Consider the following 19,379-nt stretch of genomic DNA (forward strand, 5'->3'; position numbering starts at 1 on the left):
TGTGTGTGTGTGTGTGTGTGTGTGTGTGTGTGTGTGTGTGTGTGTGTGTGTGTGTGTATTAGGGGTGTGTGAAATGGGCCATATTCGATTTGGATTCAGCCTGAACCAGGGACAGTGATTCGATTAGTTGATTCGGATCATTGTCCCAGTTTGATTCGGCTGAATCTGAAGGTTCGATGCTGATTCAGAGAATCAGTGATTCAGACATAGACACAGCTTTAAATGTTTTTTTCTACATACCTCAAGGTACAAGGTGTGGCTCGTGAATGCTGTGATGGTAAGGTGGATGGAGTGTCCCACGGGAGCACGGGGTGGGGGTGGGGGGTGGCACCGCATGCTCAGCAGCAAACCTGGAGATAGACCAGAAGTGCTTCTGGTTCTGCCACTGAGCATGCTGGGGACCCCCTGTGCTCCTGTGGATCGCTACATCTGCCCCAGCATTCACAAGCCACCTGGTACCTTGAGGTATGTAGAAAAAACATTTAAAGCTGTGTGTCTGTCCGAATGGTCAGATCTCTCCAAATCAAGTCAGAGGGTTCCAATTTGATTCAGAGAGGTTAAAGGGTTTCTTGATGAAATTAGGAGATTCAGCTGCTAAATCTGGCCAAATCTCCACCAAATCGAACCAGCGACCAAAGCTTCACACAACCCTAGTACAGGAAACCCTCGCTATTCGCGGGTTCAGCATTTGTGGTTTCAAATATTTGCAAATGCTGAACCCGCGTCTTAAATACACTTACAGGACCTCCTCAGGAGCTCTGCACTTGCTGCCTCTGGGTTTACGCCACTGCCATCAGGCTCCTGCCGTCGCCAGTGCAGCTGTGGCCCCCCCCCCCCAGCTGCCAGGGGCACTGCATTCATGACATTCATGAATGCAGTGCCATATTCGCGGATTTCGCCATGCTCAGGGATCTCCAGAACGGATCCCCCGCTTATGGTGAGGGTCACCTGTGTGTGTGTGTGTGTGTGTGTGTGTGTGTGTGTGTGTGTGTGTGTGTGTGTGTGTGTGTGTGTGTGTGTGTGTGTGTAATGTTGTTATGTTTTAGCCATTATGAAAGAGACTTGTCCCCCTAAAGGAAATATGAGAATTTCCTTCCCCTAGTACAGTTGACAAGTACCATGTTAGAGCTGTGACTCTCCACAGCAGTGTCTCAAAAATCTTTCTCATACAGCATATGTTAGTATGCGGGCCAGTTGGAAATGTTTGAGACTTTTTTGTCCAAAGTTGCAATAATTTCTCTGTTTGTTTAACATTTTCAAGATCATTAGAAAAAAATGTGAACAGTAAGAGATTATTTAGCTAACTTATAAAAACATGGATGGAGAACTTTTCTGAATCCATGGTAAGAGTGCACACACTCAGTATATTCAGCACAGATGCAGTCTGTTTTGAAAGCAGAATAGTGCCATCTGCTGTTTGCTAAGGTTGTCACATGCAGCAAAAATCAATAATTGTATATTATGGTATTTCAAAGGTTTCTGTGCTCTTCTATTCCTGTTCAAGTAGTAAAACTATTGCTCTGGTTTCTGAGACATCAGTCAGCAGGGCTTTTGAGCACATGCCTAATCTGAAACTGTTAAATAGCTCCATTTCAGCCAGTGGGGTTACTCGTAGGTTCATAATAGATCCCATCTTCATAAGTATCTGTTTGTTTTATATTACCATCTCTGTTGGACAGTCCAGCACAATACGATTTCCTTAGTTTTTTTCCCTGAACCTCAGTTAATTATTTTTTTCGTTATGTTGAGAGATTAATGTTTGAAGTTTGCATTTGGTTTTTGTTATAGAGTTCAATTAAATAGAATATTATTTATTATTGGCATTTCCTGCCTCAAAGAGCTTGCGATCTACATAGCATATCTTTTGATTCATCAGATTATTTGTGAATCAAAGATGCATTTATGTTTATAAGTCGTGAGAATCCAAGCGCTGTTACCTGGAGAGTCCTAAAACAGATATTAAAATGCAATCACATATTGTTACTCTGTTCCTATGCTACATTTAGTTTTTTATTGAGGGGAACTCAAACAACACTCACTTTTCTATCCTGTATTGAAGAAGCTTTAAGTATAGTGTAAGCAACTAGTGCATTCATGTATGCTTATTTTTGATAAAGGTTAAGTATTTGATTTCGATGCAATTTTTTATAGAATGCTTTTACTCTGAATGGCAACCTTTGCCTCCAATAAAAGATCAATTGAACACACATATGTGAATGGATATGCAGATTAGGGACAGTCTTCATGCTCCTGTAAAATTGCCAGTGCATTGCAAAGCCTTGACACAACTCTAGCAGATACTTCCTGTTAAAACTATAAATATTCACTCCCTTAGTACTCTGTAAGCACCTTTGTAGAGTATTTTAAAGAACAAGTATTTTAAGGGAGCCATTTCTCCTCTTTTGGAGGCCTGCTTCCATTGACATAAGGGGCAAAACTTCCACAGACTGCAGTCTAGGGGTAGGAGAGACCTGTACAGAGAAGAGATTTTCATTAATAATTAGGGATGTTGTAGGCTTCTTAAAATTCAGGTTGAAATATTTGGGAGATAGTACAGGGGTGTCTTTCTTTTGGAGAAGTTCAAATACATATCTATAATACGTGTGCACACACTCTCACACACTCGCATAATTTGTAGAATTTGTTCTCCAGCTTTAATTTCTTCAGTAAGTTAAAAATCTGAACATACAAGTCTAGCATGAATGAGCTGACATACCTCATCAGTTAAATCTTCAATGCATGCTAATTTTGTTCTGAACTAATTTTTTTCTCAATACTATTTGCATAAAGCACACCAGTGAGGGAAGGCCAAGCAATTCTTCATTGATGGAGGCAGTATAAATTTAAGCAGCTTCCTTAATTGTGGCAATAGATGCTTGAGTATGTTGATGCTTCTCATTGGGACATCCTTAAGGCTTCCCACAAACCTATGCCTGCTGTGATCCTATACTGAAAACAATTAAACTCAAATCAGTGGTGGCAGTCCAGTACCAGAAGCTGTGCTGACCTTCCAGGATTTAAGTTGGAACCAGCATCTTGAGCCCAGCAGTGTCTGTTGTGTGTTTTGAATTTGCCCAGGCACTGCACACAGACTATCCATCCTGCTACTTCCTGCTCCTGACTAGCAGCCCTTCTGTAGCCCCTTCTCTTTTTCTTGGCCAAAGGCAAAGACAAGCCAAGAATGAACAACTAGTAGTCTTCAGACTGGTTCCTACAAGGGATTTGCTTAACACAATGTGCAGCAGTCACTAGGTAAGGTAGAGAAGGGCTCATGAGACTGGGTCACTTACGAGGCACTCTTAGGGTCTACCTTAAATATTAGTGTGGACATATTACCAGTGTTTAGCTGCTGGCCCTTTTCAAATCATTGAAGTCAGTGCTGAAATTCACTTTCTACAGGGATGATGGTAGAGATGGGTGACATTTTTGACTGAATTTTTTCTGTGTGTGAGTGAGAGAGAGAAAGAGAGATTGACATGTATGTGTCATATAGATGTGTGTGTGTGTGTGTGTGTATATATATATGTATATGACTGGCACATATTACTGACATATCTATATATGGCTGATGTCTTGCAAACTCTTTTTGAAATAGATTTTATCCTTTTTGAAAACTATGGCAGACGTTCTGATAAAAAGGCAAAAAAGTGTAATTTGAAATGATGTTTTTGCTTCAGAATTTTATTTTTTTAAATTTACAATATTTTAAAATTGCTTGGAATTGAAAGCTATTGCTTTGACTAGAAATGAACCACTTCATGCAAGCCAACACAATTTTTTTTTCTTCAGCTTTTTGGAAGGCTGAAATTTTTTCAAAAATGTTTGAGTTTTGACCTGAAACAATTTCAGAATTGTCAACAAATTGAAAACTCCCTGATCTTTTCCTAGTTCTAAATCATGTTCCTTATTTGCAAGGAGGCTTCCCATCAAAAATGGAAAATTTGACCCACTGACTTGGCATCTTCAGTAAAGAGCCCGTGTTCCATCCCCGGATTACAAGATTCCGTCTTTTTAAATCAAAGCCCCAGTGCTCTGTATTAAAGTAGAAGTAGCTCTAATGTGGTTAGCAGCTTCAACTTTAAGAAAGGTTTGGTGATAAATGTGTTCTCAGTCTCTCCTTTTAAAATGAGTAACAGCCCTGCACCCATCTCCCTGCAAATTTGCACATCTGGTTTGTTTTTGTTCATAACTTCCCTCAATTAGTCATGTGCATTGTAACATATTGTGCAATATTGACCCTAATTCTGTAGCTGGCAGGCTCTGTCAATCATTTTGTTCTCAAAGGAACAGAATGTTTAGTTCTACATGCACATGCACTACATGTGTGCGCGTGCGCGCAGGCACACACCGTACATTATCACTTGTCTCCAAAGTAATAAGTTACTTAGAGCTGTGACATTTATCACCCATTGCACAACGCTGTTTATTTTGCATTGATTCTGCGGTCACACAGGACTTTGTAGTCATTTTATAGCATCCTTCTGGCAGAATGTATTTCATAGTTGTCAGCAGCCATAGTACTTTGGACCTTTTTCTTTAAAATCCTACGAGCAATGCATGAGCACAGATACATTGGTCTTTTTGTTTTAAATGGTTTCAGCGCTTTTATTTGCTAACAATAAAGTGACCAGCTGCTCCATGCAGTAGTAATAAAGGCCATTTTACTGTTTCAGACATTTTTTCATGTCAGCTATTGACTTTTATTAGTAGTAGAGCCAATGGAACCCAAGAAATTGGAGAACCATAGAATTTAATATATTTTAAACACTTGTATTGGGTAGTTACTAATGGTCTTTATAACCATCTTGTCTTTTAGAAATCTAGAGCCCACGTTACTAAATTTAGACATGAATCCAAATCAAAACTTAACCAAAACTCAGAGGTTTGACCTTAGCCACAAAGTACAGGTTTTGTGTCAAATGCCTAGGACTCATTAAGATGGAATCATGATTTCCGTTTAGATTGGTGTCCCATTAGAATTAAGATGTGGTCAGCATCACACACTCAGAGCATTGCCTGATTTTTTATTTTTTTAATGCAAACACAAGAAGAGCTTCATCCATCTGAAAATCTGTAAACCGAGTGCGACTAATTTGTGAGATTAAAGATATATAGATTTGCATGTCGGGTTACCAACACCAGCTTGACTAATGGAATGGATGGGACCTCTCTATTTACTGGGTGAAAGATCCAGAAATTATTAGCATTAGGAAGTATAAGCATCATATCATACACAGAGATGTTTATTACAAGGGAACCAGTGTTGATTAAAGTGGAAGATGAAAACAGAGAAGGATACTTGTTACCAACATGAACATGAGCATTCTGCTGCAAAGTTATGACAGCTAGTCTTTGCAAAGGCTGATGAAAAGAGAGTATCATGCGCTAAGTAGAATAAGGTAGCTATAACTTTTGGAAGTGTGGTTTTCTACATACAGATACTGCCCTAGTTCATATCAACTGTTGCCCTGGTTTTGATGTTTGCTTCTGCCATTTACTTCAGTGAGAAATGAAGTTGCCTAGCATTTTCTGAAAATAGTGCCACAAATATTTTTGCTCGCTTGTGAGAACCTTACAAAATCCTGATTGTTAAATGACAATATATGCAAAATGTGCTATGCAGCATCTGTATCCTGCCTCTGCTTCTATTTAAAGTCAATAGGAGTTGTGACTAACTTCAGAAGCACTATGCCTGAAACTGTATACTTCACTGCCTTTTTCAGTTTTTCTTTTCTTTTACATCACTGAAGTTTTTGAAGACAAGCAGTTTCCTGAAACTTTACTAAATTAAGCAATTCCTTCTCAGCTTTTGTTTATAGTGACACACTATAAAATGCTTGGAGATACATTTGACACTCCTCGTAGTACGTCTTTACCCAAACAAAGATTAATTTATTTTAGTCTAAACCCTGAATTTATTTGGATCACGTTGTATATGCTATTTAACGATGCTGCTTTGCTTAATACCTTCAAACAATTTATAACAGAGAAAACAGATGTATGTGAAATTAAATAAATATAAAAAATGATTAATCACTGTGTCTCCCTAACACTCTACTAATAGCACAATCTTTAAATAATATCCATTTTTAAGTTGCACGCCAGAGGAGGTTGTGTGATTTATAGATACTTTAAAAATTAGGTTATGTGAATTCTTTGACTTTAACTACATAACAGAGCTTTGAATGTTAGTTTGAAAATGTAGGAGGATTAGTTAGTGTGCAGGAGGAAGAATGGTGATTTTTAATGGAATGTGTTTTTAAGGTTGTGCTGTGTCCCTGGCTGCTCTAAGTTGGAGCTTTGTAGAACCAAAAGAACTTACTCATAAATAGACAGTAACAGACCTGATAATTAAGTCCATCTATATGCTCACTAGGCCCTGTCCTAGTAAGTTGGACATCCTCAAACTTGTGTACCAGCCAGTATCTCTTTCATTCTGCTAGCGTCCCCACAGGGGCTAATACAATTCAAATTCATCTTGAAGATGGTTGGCCCTGTCACCTTTGCATCAGCAGTGACTTAGCGAGCCTCCAGTTACCAGTCTGTGACTATCCCATGCACAGATACAAAGTATTATACATAAGTGAAATTCTCTATTTCATTGAAAAATTCAAAGCAGAAGACAGCCTTTCTTTGGAACGTAGTTTTTTTCCATGAGCCACATTTTAAGTAAAAGGTCTGAATTTAACTTTAGAAATCATTATTTTGTTGGTAATAATTCTCTCTTTAAAAGTAATTCTTTTTTCATTCTTTTTCATTGGCTGTTTGTGATTTCCATATTTAAAAGAAATTAAGCAACCAACTCCCATTGGAAGTCAAAAGAAAGTGTGTGTTGTATTCCCTGTGGCTCCATTGAAAATATGACACTTGTATGTGATGAAGAATGCCTTGCGTTTGAAAGCTGGTCTTCCTTTATCCCAACCATGCAGTTGGCCAACTAAAATACATCACCCACAAAAAATCCTTGCCTCTTGCATAGTTCCTGGACCATCAGGACTATATCACTCTAGCACTACTAGACAAAAACATCAGAATTTCCACTTAATTTCAAATAGTGCCAAGAGAGTCTCATCCACAGAGATTGCTTTGTAGTGTCTCTTCATTCAAGAGCTTCTTTCCCTAAATTCTTCCTTCCCTGTTGTCGTTAATGCAATGACAGAGCTATAGACTGGCAGAGGAATCCAAAAGCTCTGCGGAGAAGAATCGTATATGTAATCATTAGCCTTCTGGGTTTTGGGCTGAATTGGGAAGACAGTGTATTGCTTGGCTGCCTTGGTAGGATGGGTTAATTGAAGTATTTGCTTTGTTTTGGCTCTTAGATATTTTGATCATCAATGTGCTTGAGGAGCATTTTTATTAGGATGAGCCAACCTAATTTTGTTTTATTTAGTTGCACTGTTTTTTGTTTGTTGTTTTGTTTTTTCCTGTTGCTTCCTATTAACAGCAAACCAAACTAATTTTCCTCCTACTGAGGAAAACAAATCCAAAAGGGCCTGTAAAAAATGGTGATGGTGGTCTCCTGAGATAAGGAAATGACTGTTTTACAGATTTGTTCTAAGCAGTTTTATGTCAAGTCTATGGATACAAGGTATGTGTTTTTGTGCATCATTCATAGATTGCAAAAGGTTCTCCTACAGAAGTACTATCCATGTCTGTCCATTGATTGTACTGGGTTTATATCCTCCCCACTCCCAGTTCTGTTTTTGGCACTGCACTAGTTCCCGACAGCTTCAGAAGACTAACTGAAGCAGAAATTTTGTACAGCCTCTGCAGCCTTGGGAGAAAACATGGCTGTTTATTCTGTGGTGATATGTGCAGTCATGTAAAAAGGTAGGACAGAGAGGATGGGGCAAGCTTAATGCAGACAGAATAGTTAGTGAATTTGACTGCCATTTTTTTAATGAATCTGTATGAAGTACAGTTTTTCAGGTACCTATGCATATGCCAGTTCTCAGCCCAGCATAAGGATCACCCCTGATACTAGACCAGTGCTTTTGCCAGACTTGTAAGTCCCAGTTCCAAACATGATATTAGGACTAGTGAAGCTATCAGTGTACTATAAAAAACCAAACCAAACCAAACAAATTTAAAAAAAAACAAATTGGCATGGCTAAGACTATATATTTTTTCTCTAATACCATCTTTGGGAAATGACCGAATGTTTTTTGCAGAAAATTTCCAAAATAATTGACTGAGGCAAGTGCCTGAGCGGAACAATTTCAGTCTGAACAGGTAGCTTGACAAAGTTTATAATCAACTGAGAAAAGGGATTTTATAATAGAAAATGTTACTGTTGACATATAGGTATTGGTAAAAGTATCAGCTATGGTTTATTTGCAAAGAGGTAGCATACTTATAGCAACTCCACAGGATTGCTTTAAGTTGAGGCACTTTTGCATTGATGTTTACAGAAACGCCAACATATTTCTTTCCCAAATCCATACCATTTTCTACAAGGGTCCAAATTTAGTTTTTGCAAAAGCTGTGATTACTTTGAATGGGTTAAAAGTTAGAGAAACTTAAGAACGACTTCTCTAAAAACAAAAACAAAAAACCAAAAACAAACAAACAAACAAAAAAAAAAAACAAAAAAACCACCCCACCAAACAAAAAACCACCAACAACCAAAAAAATAGTTTTTAGAATATATCTTTGGCTTTCTCTATTTTAAGATTACTAAAATTTGAAAACAGCAAATTTACAGCATATTTAGCAATTCATATCATTTCCTCTGCAGGACACAGATTAAACTGGGTACCCAAAAAAGGCTGTGTTTTGGGTTTTTTTTGGAGAAGGCATGTAAACCAAAACAGTGCACATAACTAGGGAAAAAGTAATAGTTTTTATTACTCAGATTAAAATACAGGCTGTTTGTATCTGTGTGCACAAACAGTGTCTTCTCATTGGCTAGGGACAGACATTACACATAAACTGGTTTAAGTGATCAGAAACTGGTTTAAACCTGTAACAACAGACATCAGTGCACATAAACCAGTTTCAAAATGACCAAAACTGGTTTGAGATGAACCCAGTTCAATATAGTATTAGACTTAACTGATTCGGGTCAAGCCGGTTTATGCAATGTCTCTCCCAGACTCTTTGGTGGTTTAAGATAAACCAGATACCCCCGGCATCCCGGCATGCTCTCTGGGCTGGGCAGGGCTCTCTGCTCCGCAGCAAGGCTGACCCTGCCCCTCTGCTCTCTAGCTGGAGCAGGAACCAGCCCTAGCAGAGACACTGGCCAGCATGGCTCCATTAAGGCAAAGTGGGCAGGGAGTGGGTTAATTCTTCCCCCACTGCAGCTGGCATCAGCCTGTCTGCCGCCTGGGACCAGAGGGGAGGGAGCTGCAGTGGTGTCCCCTGGAACTGGCAAACCCTGGATGCAGGGAAGGGAGCAGGAAGGAATGAAACCTTCTCCCTGCCCCCTTCACTTTAATGGGGCCATGCTGGGTAGGTTGTCTTGCAGGGTTGGGAGGAGAACCCTTTTCCATACTGGGGAGGACTCTTCCCCCTCCTCCTCCTCCCAGAGTGGGATGGGGGACTCTGTGAGGCACTGGATGGGGACTCTTTCTCCTCCTCCCCTTCCCTTCCTCCTGCCCTTCCCCAGTGCAGCCTGGCCCTGGGTGGGGGGCAGAAGGAGGCTCTGTTTCATGCTTGGGGGAACTCTTCCCCCTCCTCCCCCTCCCAGAGGGGCAGTGGGAATGTGGAGCTCAGCTGGGCAGAGTAGGAGTGGGGGGTGTAGGGGACTCCCCTAATGGCTGCAGCCCTGAGTATGGAGCTCAGCTGAGCAGGGTGGGAGTGGGGGATGTAGGGGACTCTCTCCATGGCTGCAGCCCCGAGTGCAGAGCTCAGTTGGGCAGGGTGGAGGTGGAGGGGTCTAGGGGACTTACGCCATGGCTTCAGCCACTGCTGCTTGGCAGCAGCAGCAGGTGGGAGGTCAGGGCACTTGTGCCTGGTGCAGGTGCGGCTCTGGCCAGTGCTGCACTAGGGGAGGGGGCAGAGTCTATCTTATCCCACACTGGGTCTCTGAGACTGAGCATGAGCTTGCAGCTCCAGAGCTGGAGTGAGGTGCTTCCCCCACTCCCTGCTGTGCAGTCCCGCACTTGCAATGTGCTGGGACTGGAGGGAGCCTCGCCCCTGCTTCCCCACAGAGTCCAGCGTGGGGCTTCTCCATCAGAGCAACCTGCAGGTGTGGCGTGGAGTTCCAGGGATAGAAGTGGCCAGGCAGGCTGCGCGGGGCTGTGCTCCTCACCCCCAGTGCAGTGCTGGCTGCCTCTATCCCCAGGGAGGGGCCTCTGTTCCTAGTGCAGAGCTGCAGGTGCAGCGCAGAGCCCTGGGGATAGAGACAGCCAGCACTATGGGGTGAGGAGCACAGCCTGCCCACCCTCTTCTATCCCCACAGCTCTGCACCATGCCTGCAGCAAAGTCTCTGACAGAGAAGCCCCACACTAGACTCTTTGGGGAAGCAGAGGTGGGGCTTCCTCCAGTTCCAGCAGTGTGTGAGTGCAGGACTGCACAACAGGGAGTGAGGGAAGCACCTGGCTCCAGCAATGGAGCTGCAAATTCAGGCTTAGTCTCAGAGACCCAGTGGGGGATAAGGCAGAATCCGCTCTCTCCCTCAGTGCTGTGCTGGCCGGAGCCAGGCCTGCACCAGGCACAAGTGCCCTGCTCTCCCTGTCTGCTGCTGCTGCTGCCAGGCAGCGGGGGCTGAAGCCATGGGGGAGTGTGTGCAGCCATGGGGGGAGTCCTCTAGACCCCACCTACCTGTATCCTGCCCAGCTGAGCTCTGTGCTTGGGGCTGCAGCTATGGGGAAGTGTGTGGGAGGCCCTACACTCGCCACCCACATACCCCAACCCTGCCCAACTGAGCTCCATGCTCCCACTGCCACTCTGGGGGGAGAAGGGTGAAGAGTTCCTCCCAGCATGGAACAGAGCACCTCCCTGCCCTTGGGAAGGAGGAGTGAGGGGAAGAGTCCCCCTCTGGGGCTGGGCAGCCTCACAGAGCTCCCCTCCCCACCCCGTGGTGCCAGCAGGGGAGGAGGAGGGAGAAGAGCTCCCCCTTCTTGCCCTGCGGTCATGGGAGAGAGGGAGGAGGGCTAAGAGTTCCCCTCTGGGGCTGGGCAGCTATGTGTGCCTGGATTGCTTCCGGCTGTCAGTGAGCCATTGGGGCCTGGCTACACCCCCCTTCTCAGCTCAGCTCCACTCTGGAAGGAAGGAAGGAAGGAAGGGCTACCCTAGCACCCTCAGGCTTCTGGCTTGAGCTGCTGCAGGCATGTGTTGAACATCTATCCACTTGTAAACTGGTTCACTCTTTGCAGGTTAGACTAACCTGCAAAGACTGAATCAGTTCAGGCTCAGGCTTTTTGAATGTCTGGTCCTAGCCATGTAGTCCTTTGTGCTTAAAACCTTTTCTGATGTTTCTACAATTCTAGGTATTGTAAAAATCAGTAGGAAAATAGTTTGTTTCCCCCAGGATTAGATTGCGAGGGCACTCTAAGTGTCAGCGCAGCATGTGATTCAATACGTCTCTGGTGCATTGTGACTACCTGCTCCTGGGTAGTAGGGCTGTGCGAAGCTTCAGTCCCTGATTTGATTTGGTGGAGATTGGTAGCCAAATCTCCAAATCCTAATCGAATCAGAGGATCCTTTAATCTCTCTGACTTGAGTCTGAACCCTCCAAATCTATTTGGAAAGATTCAGAGATTCAGACACAGTCATAGCTTTAAATATTTTTTCTACATACCTCAAGGTACCAGGTGGCTCATGAGTGCTGTGATGCTGGGGCGCATGGAGTGTCCCACAGAAGAATGGGGGGCTCCCCAGCGTCCTTGGCAGCACACCCAGAAGTGGACCAGGAGCACTTCTGGGTCCACTGGGGAGCATGCAGGGCCCCCCCCACCCGTTCCTCCCCTGGCTTGGCTACTGGTGCCTCCTGGGTCTTGGCAGGGGGCAGCCAGGGCCCCCTGAGGCCGATCTCTGAGCCAGTGGGGCACATTGGGAAGTACTTTAGGTCCACTTCCGGATTCACCTCCAAGCACGTGGAGGGTCCTCCTGCACTCCTATGGGACACTCCACCAGCCCCGGCGTCACAGCGTTCACAAGCTGTGCCTGGTACCTTGAGGTATGTAGAAAAAACATTTAAAGCTGTGTTTATGTCCGAATCAGCATCTAATCTTCAGATTCAGATTCAGATTAATTGAATTGGGGACAGTAATCTGAATCAACTAATCAAATCACTGCCCTGATTTGGGCCGAATCTGAATCCGAATTGAATAGGGCCCACTTTGCACACCTCTGCTGGGCAGGTCTCTTTCAGAAAGCTGTTTCTCTTGTCTGCCTTGCTAAGCAAAGGGTTTTGAGGTATTCTGTCTGATCACAGAAGTGTGCTTACCCCTCCCATATAGCCCTTGAGCTAAGTCTACATCATGGGGAGTACTGGGGTTGTGGTATATTAGAGAAGAACATACTCCTAGATTTCCTACCTACTTTTATGTTAGTGTAAAAGAGAAGTCTTATCCAGGTCAGACTCTATTCCTCTGCATCTTTAGCAGGAAAAATTTGAGTGCAAAAACATTATACACAATTAGTTTTGTTTAGTCCGTTTGTAAAAAGCAGTAGTTGCACTTGAGGTGGCCTTAAAAACCATCCATTGCTTCCATAGAAGTCACTTCATATATTTGCTTCAAATCATATACTGTGCAGGTTAAAAAAAATGGTCAGCTATGTTTATTTTTAATTTTATTTTCAGGCAGCTTTGCCCAGGAGTTCATGACCTGACTTGGAACCTGCATGAAATCTTACTTTATTTATAATCTTACTTTGATTATACAAAGGTAGAGGATATAAGAGATACTATTGCCTTGTTCATTTTAAAGTTCTTTTTTTTATTTTCTTTCCCGTTCTTTCTTTATTTGGACTGAAAATCACCCTTCTTTTGCAAGAGAGTAGAGTAAGGTATATCACAGGGTTCAGTCATAACATATTTAGCAATTTTGTCTGAGAGTTGGAACACAATGATAGTAGTTCAGGCGATGTAGTTTTATTAGCGATGAGGGGGACTGTTGGTGGTAAGAATACCAGATCTGCTGTTCTCATGGGCTAGTCATTTATGGTTGGATTTGCTCAAGGACAGCACATAAACTGAACTGATTTATAAGGATTTATGATTAAAGGAAACCTTTGTTCCTGTTTTCGTCCCTAGCACATTTCTCTAACAGAAATTTTCATTTACAGGCATTCCTCGAACTTACGACACAATTGGTTCCCAAAAACCACATCTTAAGTCGAAACGTTGTAACTCAGAACCAATTTTCGTATAGGAAACAATATTATAAATGGGGAATTGGTTCCTGAACCAAGGCCCGATACCATATTTTCACCAAAAATGACCCAGAATTTTGAACTTAACCAATTATAGATGAGTCATATACATTAATGTATTTATATTGTAAATAGTAATCATATTGATTTGGAAGGACTTCTCTGAGGTGACTTTGCGGGACTTTTTGAAGGGCTCTTGGCTGGAGTCTTCTCAGGAGTCTTGGCTGCAGGTTTTTCTGAAGTCTTGTCTGCTTTCTTAAAGATAAGTGTCCAAGGAAGTTTGGACAGATATTCTCCAAGGAGATGGGCGATGCAATGAACTTGTTCACTGGCGTGGCATGGCATGGCATCAGATCAAGTGTTGTAAAGTAGAAACTGATGTCAGAAAGTTGAAACAGGGTGTCAATTTATAAACATTGTAAATGTGAAATGTAACTCGAAACATTGTAAGTCGAGGACTGCCTGTAATGCTTCCACAGTTCAGTAACTCTTTGTTCTCAGATTTTTGTGGAAAAGTCCTGCATATCTTAATAGGATAAAACAAAGAGGACTCTGCTACACTTGTTCTAAAATTCTAGAATTTAAGGCATTAAACAAGAGGGATTAAAGTCTAATAAATCTATACAATGGTTTAAAAAAATAAAGATATCAAACAAAATTTATCAGTTGGTTATTTTCAGTTGTGTTCATTCGAATTCTCTCAAGTGTGGTCTTAGGAAATCCTAGATCGGCAGTTGGAAAAATCTGCGTTAAGATCCCTTTCCTATGACCTTGGATAAGTTACCTAGAACCCATTCCTTCAAAAAAAGATGTAGATATTTCTTAAAGAGCATTAGAATTCACCTTGAACTTTTCATGTGCATAAAGTGAAATGTGCCTAAATGTATGTAGGTTTGGTGCTTTATCTGTCTGTTTCTAAAGCCATATCAATTAAATGGGAATGCTATTTTCTTCCATGCTTTATCTTTCTCTCCTGTTTTCCTTCTTTGTATGGGCATACAATGAAATCAGGTCCAAATTTGGGTTAGGGATTCCAGGTCCTAATGTAGTAATACAAATCATAAATAAATAATGAATATTATACCAAAACCCCAACCTGAGTGCCATGCTTTTTGTTTTTAGGGAGTTTTTTTTAAAGTTTTCCATCATTTTGTGCAGTGTAGTGTTTATATATGCATCTTGTTCAGATGTATGGACAAACATATGCTAGTCATTTAGTCTGCTTTGACTTTTGTGTCTGGTCATTTTCACTTTCTACTTCTTATACCCTAGCACACATCTGCAACCCTTGAATTTGAATCACTGCTCACGAATACTTAAATCAGCGTTGGACTGAAGCCACGAAGCTTGTCCTGTTCCAAATTTCTCCAAAATTTGTAGGATAAGATTGGATACAAAGTTCTGCAGCATAGTTTAGTATATGAGAGCTGGCATAGCTACAACATGAAAGTAAAATTCACCTTTCAAAATCAGATTAACTTTTTGAGTTAGAGAGTTGCACATTACTGTTGATTTACAAGTGTATTGTTTCTTGTCTTCATTTCCAAATTTCCGGGCTTTAGCTTTAGATGAGCAAAGTGGTTTGGGAGAAATCCAGGTTAGTGGCTGTTTGCATTAAGAGTAAACTATATGCAAAAGCTTACCATGTATGGTGCAGAGTGTTTTTAATATATTTTCCTCTTAACCCTTTGAAAAATGGCAGTAGATATAAAGTGGCAGAAACCCAAAGATCTTCAGTGGTTGTCTGTTTTACATAAATATGCTTCACTTTTACAATGAGTAGTTTATTGGGAATAAGTTTCAGATTGTCTCCTTAAAAAAGCAAATTAACATTAGGTTGTATCTTGTGAATAATGTTTTAAAAATCAGATTAACACTTTTTCTTTATAGTTTTTAAGTTGCAGAATCAGGAAAAAACACTCAGTTCTTCAGAACTGTTTAGTCTTTGTTATGGAAAAAAGAAGCCACTGAACAGTATTCAAAATTCAATTGTGATAACTTGATTAAAATCAAACTATCACAAGTGAATTTGGAATACTATTCAGTGGCTTCTGTTTTAATAAAATCAAGCAATTTTTACTACGGCAGTCTGACATGCTAAATATAAACAATTTACATGTGATTTTAATTTGCTAAAACTAATAAATTATAGAAAATGTTCCTCTGCTTTATGTTCTTTGGTTATTGCTGTTATAATTAAATCTGGTCAAAGTTGTGTATGTTTGGCTCTAAGGCCCCCTCTACATGTTACAGGTATCACACAATTAACTAGTGAATTATGCAATTACCTTGAGGCCAGCCACATGTGCAAAGTAGCTATTACACAATGAAAAGCTCCAACCAGCATAGGCAGAGGGAGAAAACAAGGGGGGGGCACTGAGTGTAGGTAAGTCTGTGGCGGAAGGGGCCTGGGGGGAGGGAGTGAAGCTGGGTATGGGACCGGGCAGAGATCAGGAGAGAGTGGACCTGAGCCAGGCCCAGGATTGAGGCCTGCTACACCCATACGGCCACCCCTTCCCGCACACCCAGGTTCATTGCCCAGCACCAGCACCCCCCCACAGCAACAAATCCGCTGCCCCCAGCCCTGCACTGGCCCCAGCTGCCTCCCTGCGTTGGTCCTGACCCCGCACCACTGGGGGGGGGGCAGAGCTGGGGGCCAGAGTGGGGCCAGCCTCAACTGCTCTGGAGGGGACAAAGCCCCTGGGACCCCTGCACCTGCCCTACTCCAAATCATCATTGTTCATAATAATAATAATGACTATAATAACACTAATGCTGATGCTGCTGGGGCATTTTGGTCGCTTTACTAGCCATAGCATCACATTGCAGGCTCGTGTTCATCTTGTGGTCAATGATGACCCCCAAGTCTCTTTCTTCTATAGTGCTAGCCAGCGTAGCACTGCCAAGCCTATAAGGATGCTGCAGGTTTTTCCTCCCAAGGTGGAGAACCTTGCAGAGCTACTTCTGACCTGTTCTGGCTGCAGCAACAGGCTGTGTGGTAGTCTGGGTGCAGCTAGGGACAGCAACAGTGGCTTGCAACTTGCTCCTTCCAGTTCCTGCTCCTGACCAGTTGGTGGGTAAGGGGAGCCTGTAGAGAGCAGGGGCTGGAAGGACAAAACTGCAGCTGCCACTATCCCAGAATGAATCCAGCCCCCCGCACAACTGGAGTCAAACAGGAGTGGCTCCATGTCCTCTACCCCTTAGCCAGCTGGGGACAGCAGCAGTGGTGCCAGGGCATTGGTGGTTAGATGCATGCTTCCTGCCCGGTTCCCTGATGTGCTCCACCAACCTGGAAGCTCTGGCTACGCCTTGCCTCTTTCCCCCCATAGTCAGGGTGGGTGCACCATACCCCACCTTTAGTAAATCCTGGATCTGCCCATGACCAACTCTCATGCAACTTGAGATAACCTGATGCTAATATATATTGCAATGCTTACTAGTAGACTTAAGGGTGCCTGGAGCTGCCAAATTATTAGGTCACTCAGCCATATTCTGTTCCTCTGGTCATGTTCCAGATGTCAGCTCTGTTCAACTGGACAAACCCTTTTTTGTTCAGTTACTTCTCTTCATGAGTAGTAAAGCTGATTGTGACTACTTTTCAAGTCAGACCTGCTTACTTCGCTGAAGTGAGAAATACACAAGTAAATCAGTGTAAAATAAATGGTTCTTCATCTCAAATTTATATGCTACTTACAACTGTCAAACTGACACAATAACACTTACAAAAAGGATGACCATTGAAATTCTATCTGAGTTTAGTGTATGTTCATATAGGTGGGTGTGTGGGTTTGTTTGTGCACATGAATATGTGTATTTACATATAAAAATTTTGGATGCTATCCCAGTAGGAAGCCCCAAAGCAGTAACAGTAGGATTCATTTAACAGCCTAGCAAAACAAGCAAAGCATTGAGGGTCACATTCAAGAATGCCTTTAATTGATGATCTCATGTGGCAATTACAATGATTTATAGGGACCTGATTAAAATTTTGACCTGGAAATGTCACTGCTCTGTCAGTAGCTTAGAGATGATGGAAGACATATTTTCTACTTTACTTTTGGTGTATTTTGCTTATTAATCAAAGCCTACTTTTCTTCATATAATTTATTCCATTAGACCTTGCAGTTCTTCAGTCTTCTAAGACAGTATCATTAGTTGTCAACTGCAAGTTATAGATCATTGATCCATAAATATATATTACTTTGCCACTACTGAAGGTGAAGCTCTTCTTTTTTCTTGAATAATAATTTTTTCAATATATAAATTTTATTAGTATGTACTTATGTATTAATGAATAAAATACTACGTTTTCAAGGCGAGAAAGGTTGGTAGTCCCTGTCATTGAATTTCATTCCTGTATTGAGCGCAATAACTTGTGGCTAAACTGCAGTATATGAATGACATCTCATCTTTATTTGAATTTCTGTATTGTTGTCTAATATGCTCTTCTTTGGCAATGATTTCTGATAATGCCATATCTGCTTTCTGAATGTTCTAAAACCTGTGAAATTGCTGACAACTGTATGTGATAAATTTCCAAGCATATTTGCAGTATGAAGTAGACCTAATGATCAAGCTGTTGAGAACAATTTATATTATCTTAATTAATCTGTATTAATTTTATCAGCTACAGATAACAAATTACATATACTGATGATTTCACTGTAGGGACATTGATTTAATGGAACATGTAGTCATTTGGTATTGGGAGCACAGCCATAATATCACATCCACTGTTTTGTTTCTCTTTTTCAGTCATCAGGCACCAGTATTACAGTGGATATTGCTGTCATGGGAGAAGCGCATGGGCTTATTACAGACCTGTTGGCAGATCCTTCATTGCCACCCAATGTGTGTACTTCCCTGAGAACAGTGAGCAATCTGCTTAATACACAGTTAACATTCCAGGCTATTCATAAGCCAAGAGTCAACCCTTTGGTGTCATTCAGTGAAAACTATACTTGCTCTGACTCAGAAGAATGTCCAGAAAAAGGAGAAAAGCTGGCTATTCCCAAGGTATGTACTTCTCTGTGTTGGCTGTCAAAGTCAGTGTATTCTGATTACTAAACCTTGACTCCATCAACTCCACCTTATGGAATCATAGAAAAGTAGGGATGGAAGGGACCTCATGAGCTCATCTAGTCCATTCTCCTTCTCAAGGCAGGATCAACCTGATCTAAACCATCTCATGCAAGGTGGTTGAACCTGCTCGTGAAAATTTACAAGGATGGAGAAATTCCACAGTTTCTCTAGGTAGCCTGTTCCAATGCTCGACCGCCCTCATAATCAGAAGCCTCCTCCTAACTTCCAACCCAAATTTCCTCCACTTCAGCCTCAGGCTTATTGTTCCTAGTCCTGTTTCTTATGACCACAGAGAAAAGCTTATCTATCTCCTTCCTGTTATCAAATTCCCCCTTGGCCTTTTCTTCTTCACACTAAATAACCCTAGCTCTTTTAGCCTTTCCTCATAAGTTTTGTCTCCCAGGCCACTAATCTTTTTTGTTGCTCCACACTGCATCCTTTCCAATCTGTCCATATCCCTGACGTGCTGGGGCCAAAACTGGACACAGTACTCCAAGTGAGGCCTCACCTGTGCTAAAGAGAGCAGAAAAATTACTTCCCTTGATTACTTCCCTTGATTTATAAGTGATTCTTCTATTAATATGACCTAGTATGTGGTTGGCTTTTTTTTCAGCAAGAGCACACTGTTGGCTCATATTCAACTTACAACTCAGCTGTAGCCCCCGGTCCATCTCTACAGTATTGCAGCCTAGCCTATTGTTCCCATTATTTCCATTCTAAGCCTGTATTTGTACATGCAATTATTCTGTCCCACTTGCAGGACTTTGCACTTGTTCTTGTTGAATCTCATCTGGTTGACTGTAGACTATTTCTTCAGTCTATCCAAGTCATTCTGGATCCTAGCCCTACCTTACAGAGTATCTGCAACTAAGCCTGTACTTAGTCCAATTGTCTAAATTATTAATGAAGACCTTACACAACATCAGACCCAGACATACCCATGGGGAGCCCCACTTGAGACCTCCTCCCAACTAGAT

At 42.0% G+C, this 19,379-nt stretch overlaps 1 protein-coding gene across 2 annotated transcripts in view; it reads left to right on the plus strand.

Annotated features, from left to right (window-relative positions):
* Window positions 1-19,379, plus strand: part of PDE3A (phosphodiesterase 3A) — a 143,523-nt gene that overhangs the window by 56,028 nt on the left and 68,116 nt on the right. For both annotated transcript variants that reach the window (XM_019515615.1, XM_019515616.1), the window contains exon 2: window positions 18,076-18,336. In XM_019515615.1, coding sequence (XP_019371160.1) covers window positions 18,076-18,336 — 261 coding nt within the window. The remainder of the gene's footprint in view (window positions 1-18,075; window positions 18,337-19,379) is intronic.

Source organism: Gavialis gangeticus, unplaced genomic scaffold (assembly GCF_001723915.1).
Source record: "Gavialis gangeticus isolate Ggan-Ray unplaced genomic scaffold, GavGan_comp1, whole genome shotgun sequence".
Taxonomy (NCBI): domain Eukaryota; kingdom Metazoa; phylum Chordata; order Crocodylia; family Gavialidae; genus Gavialis; species Gavialis gangeticus.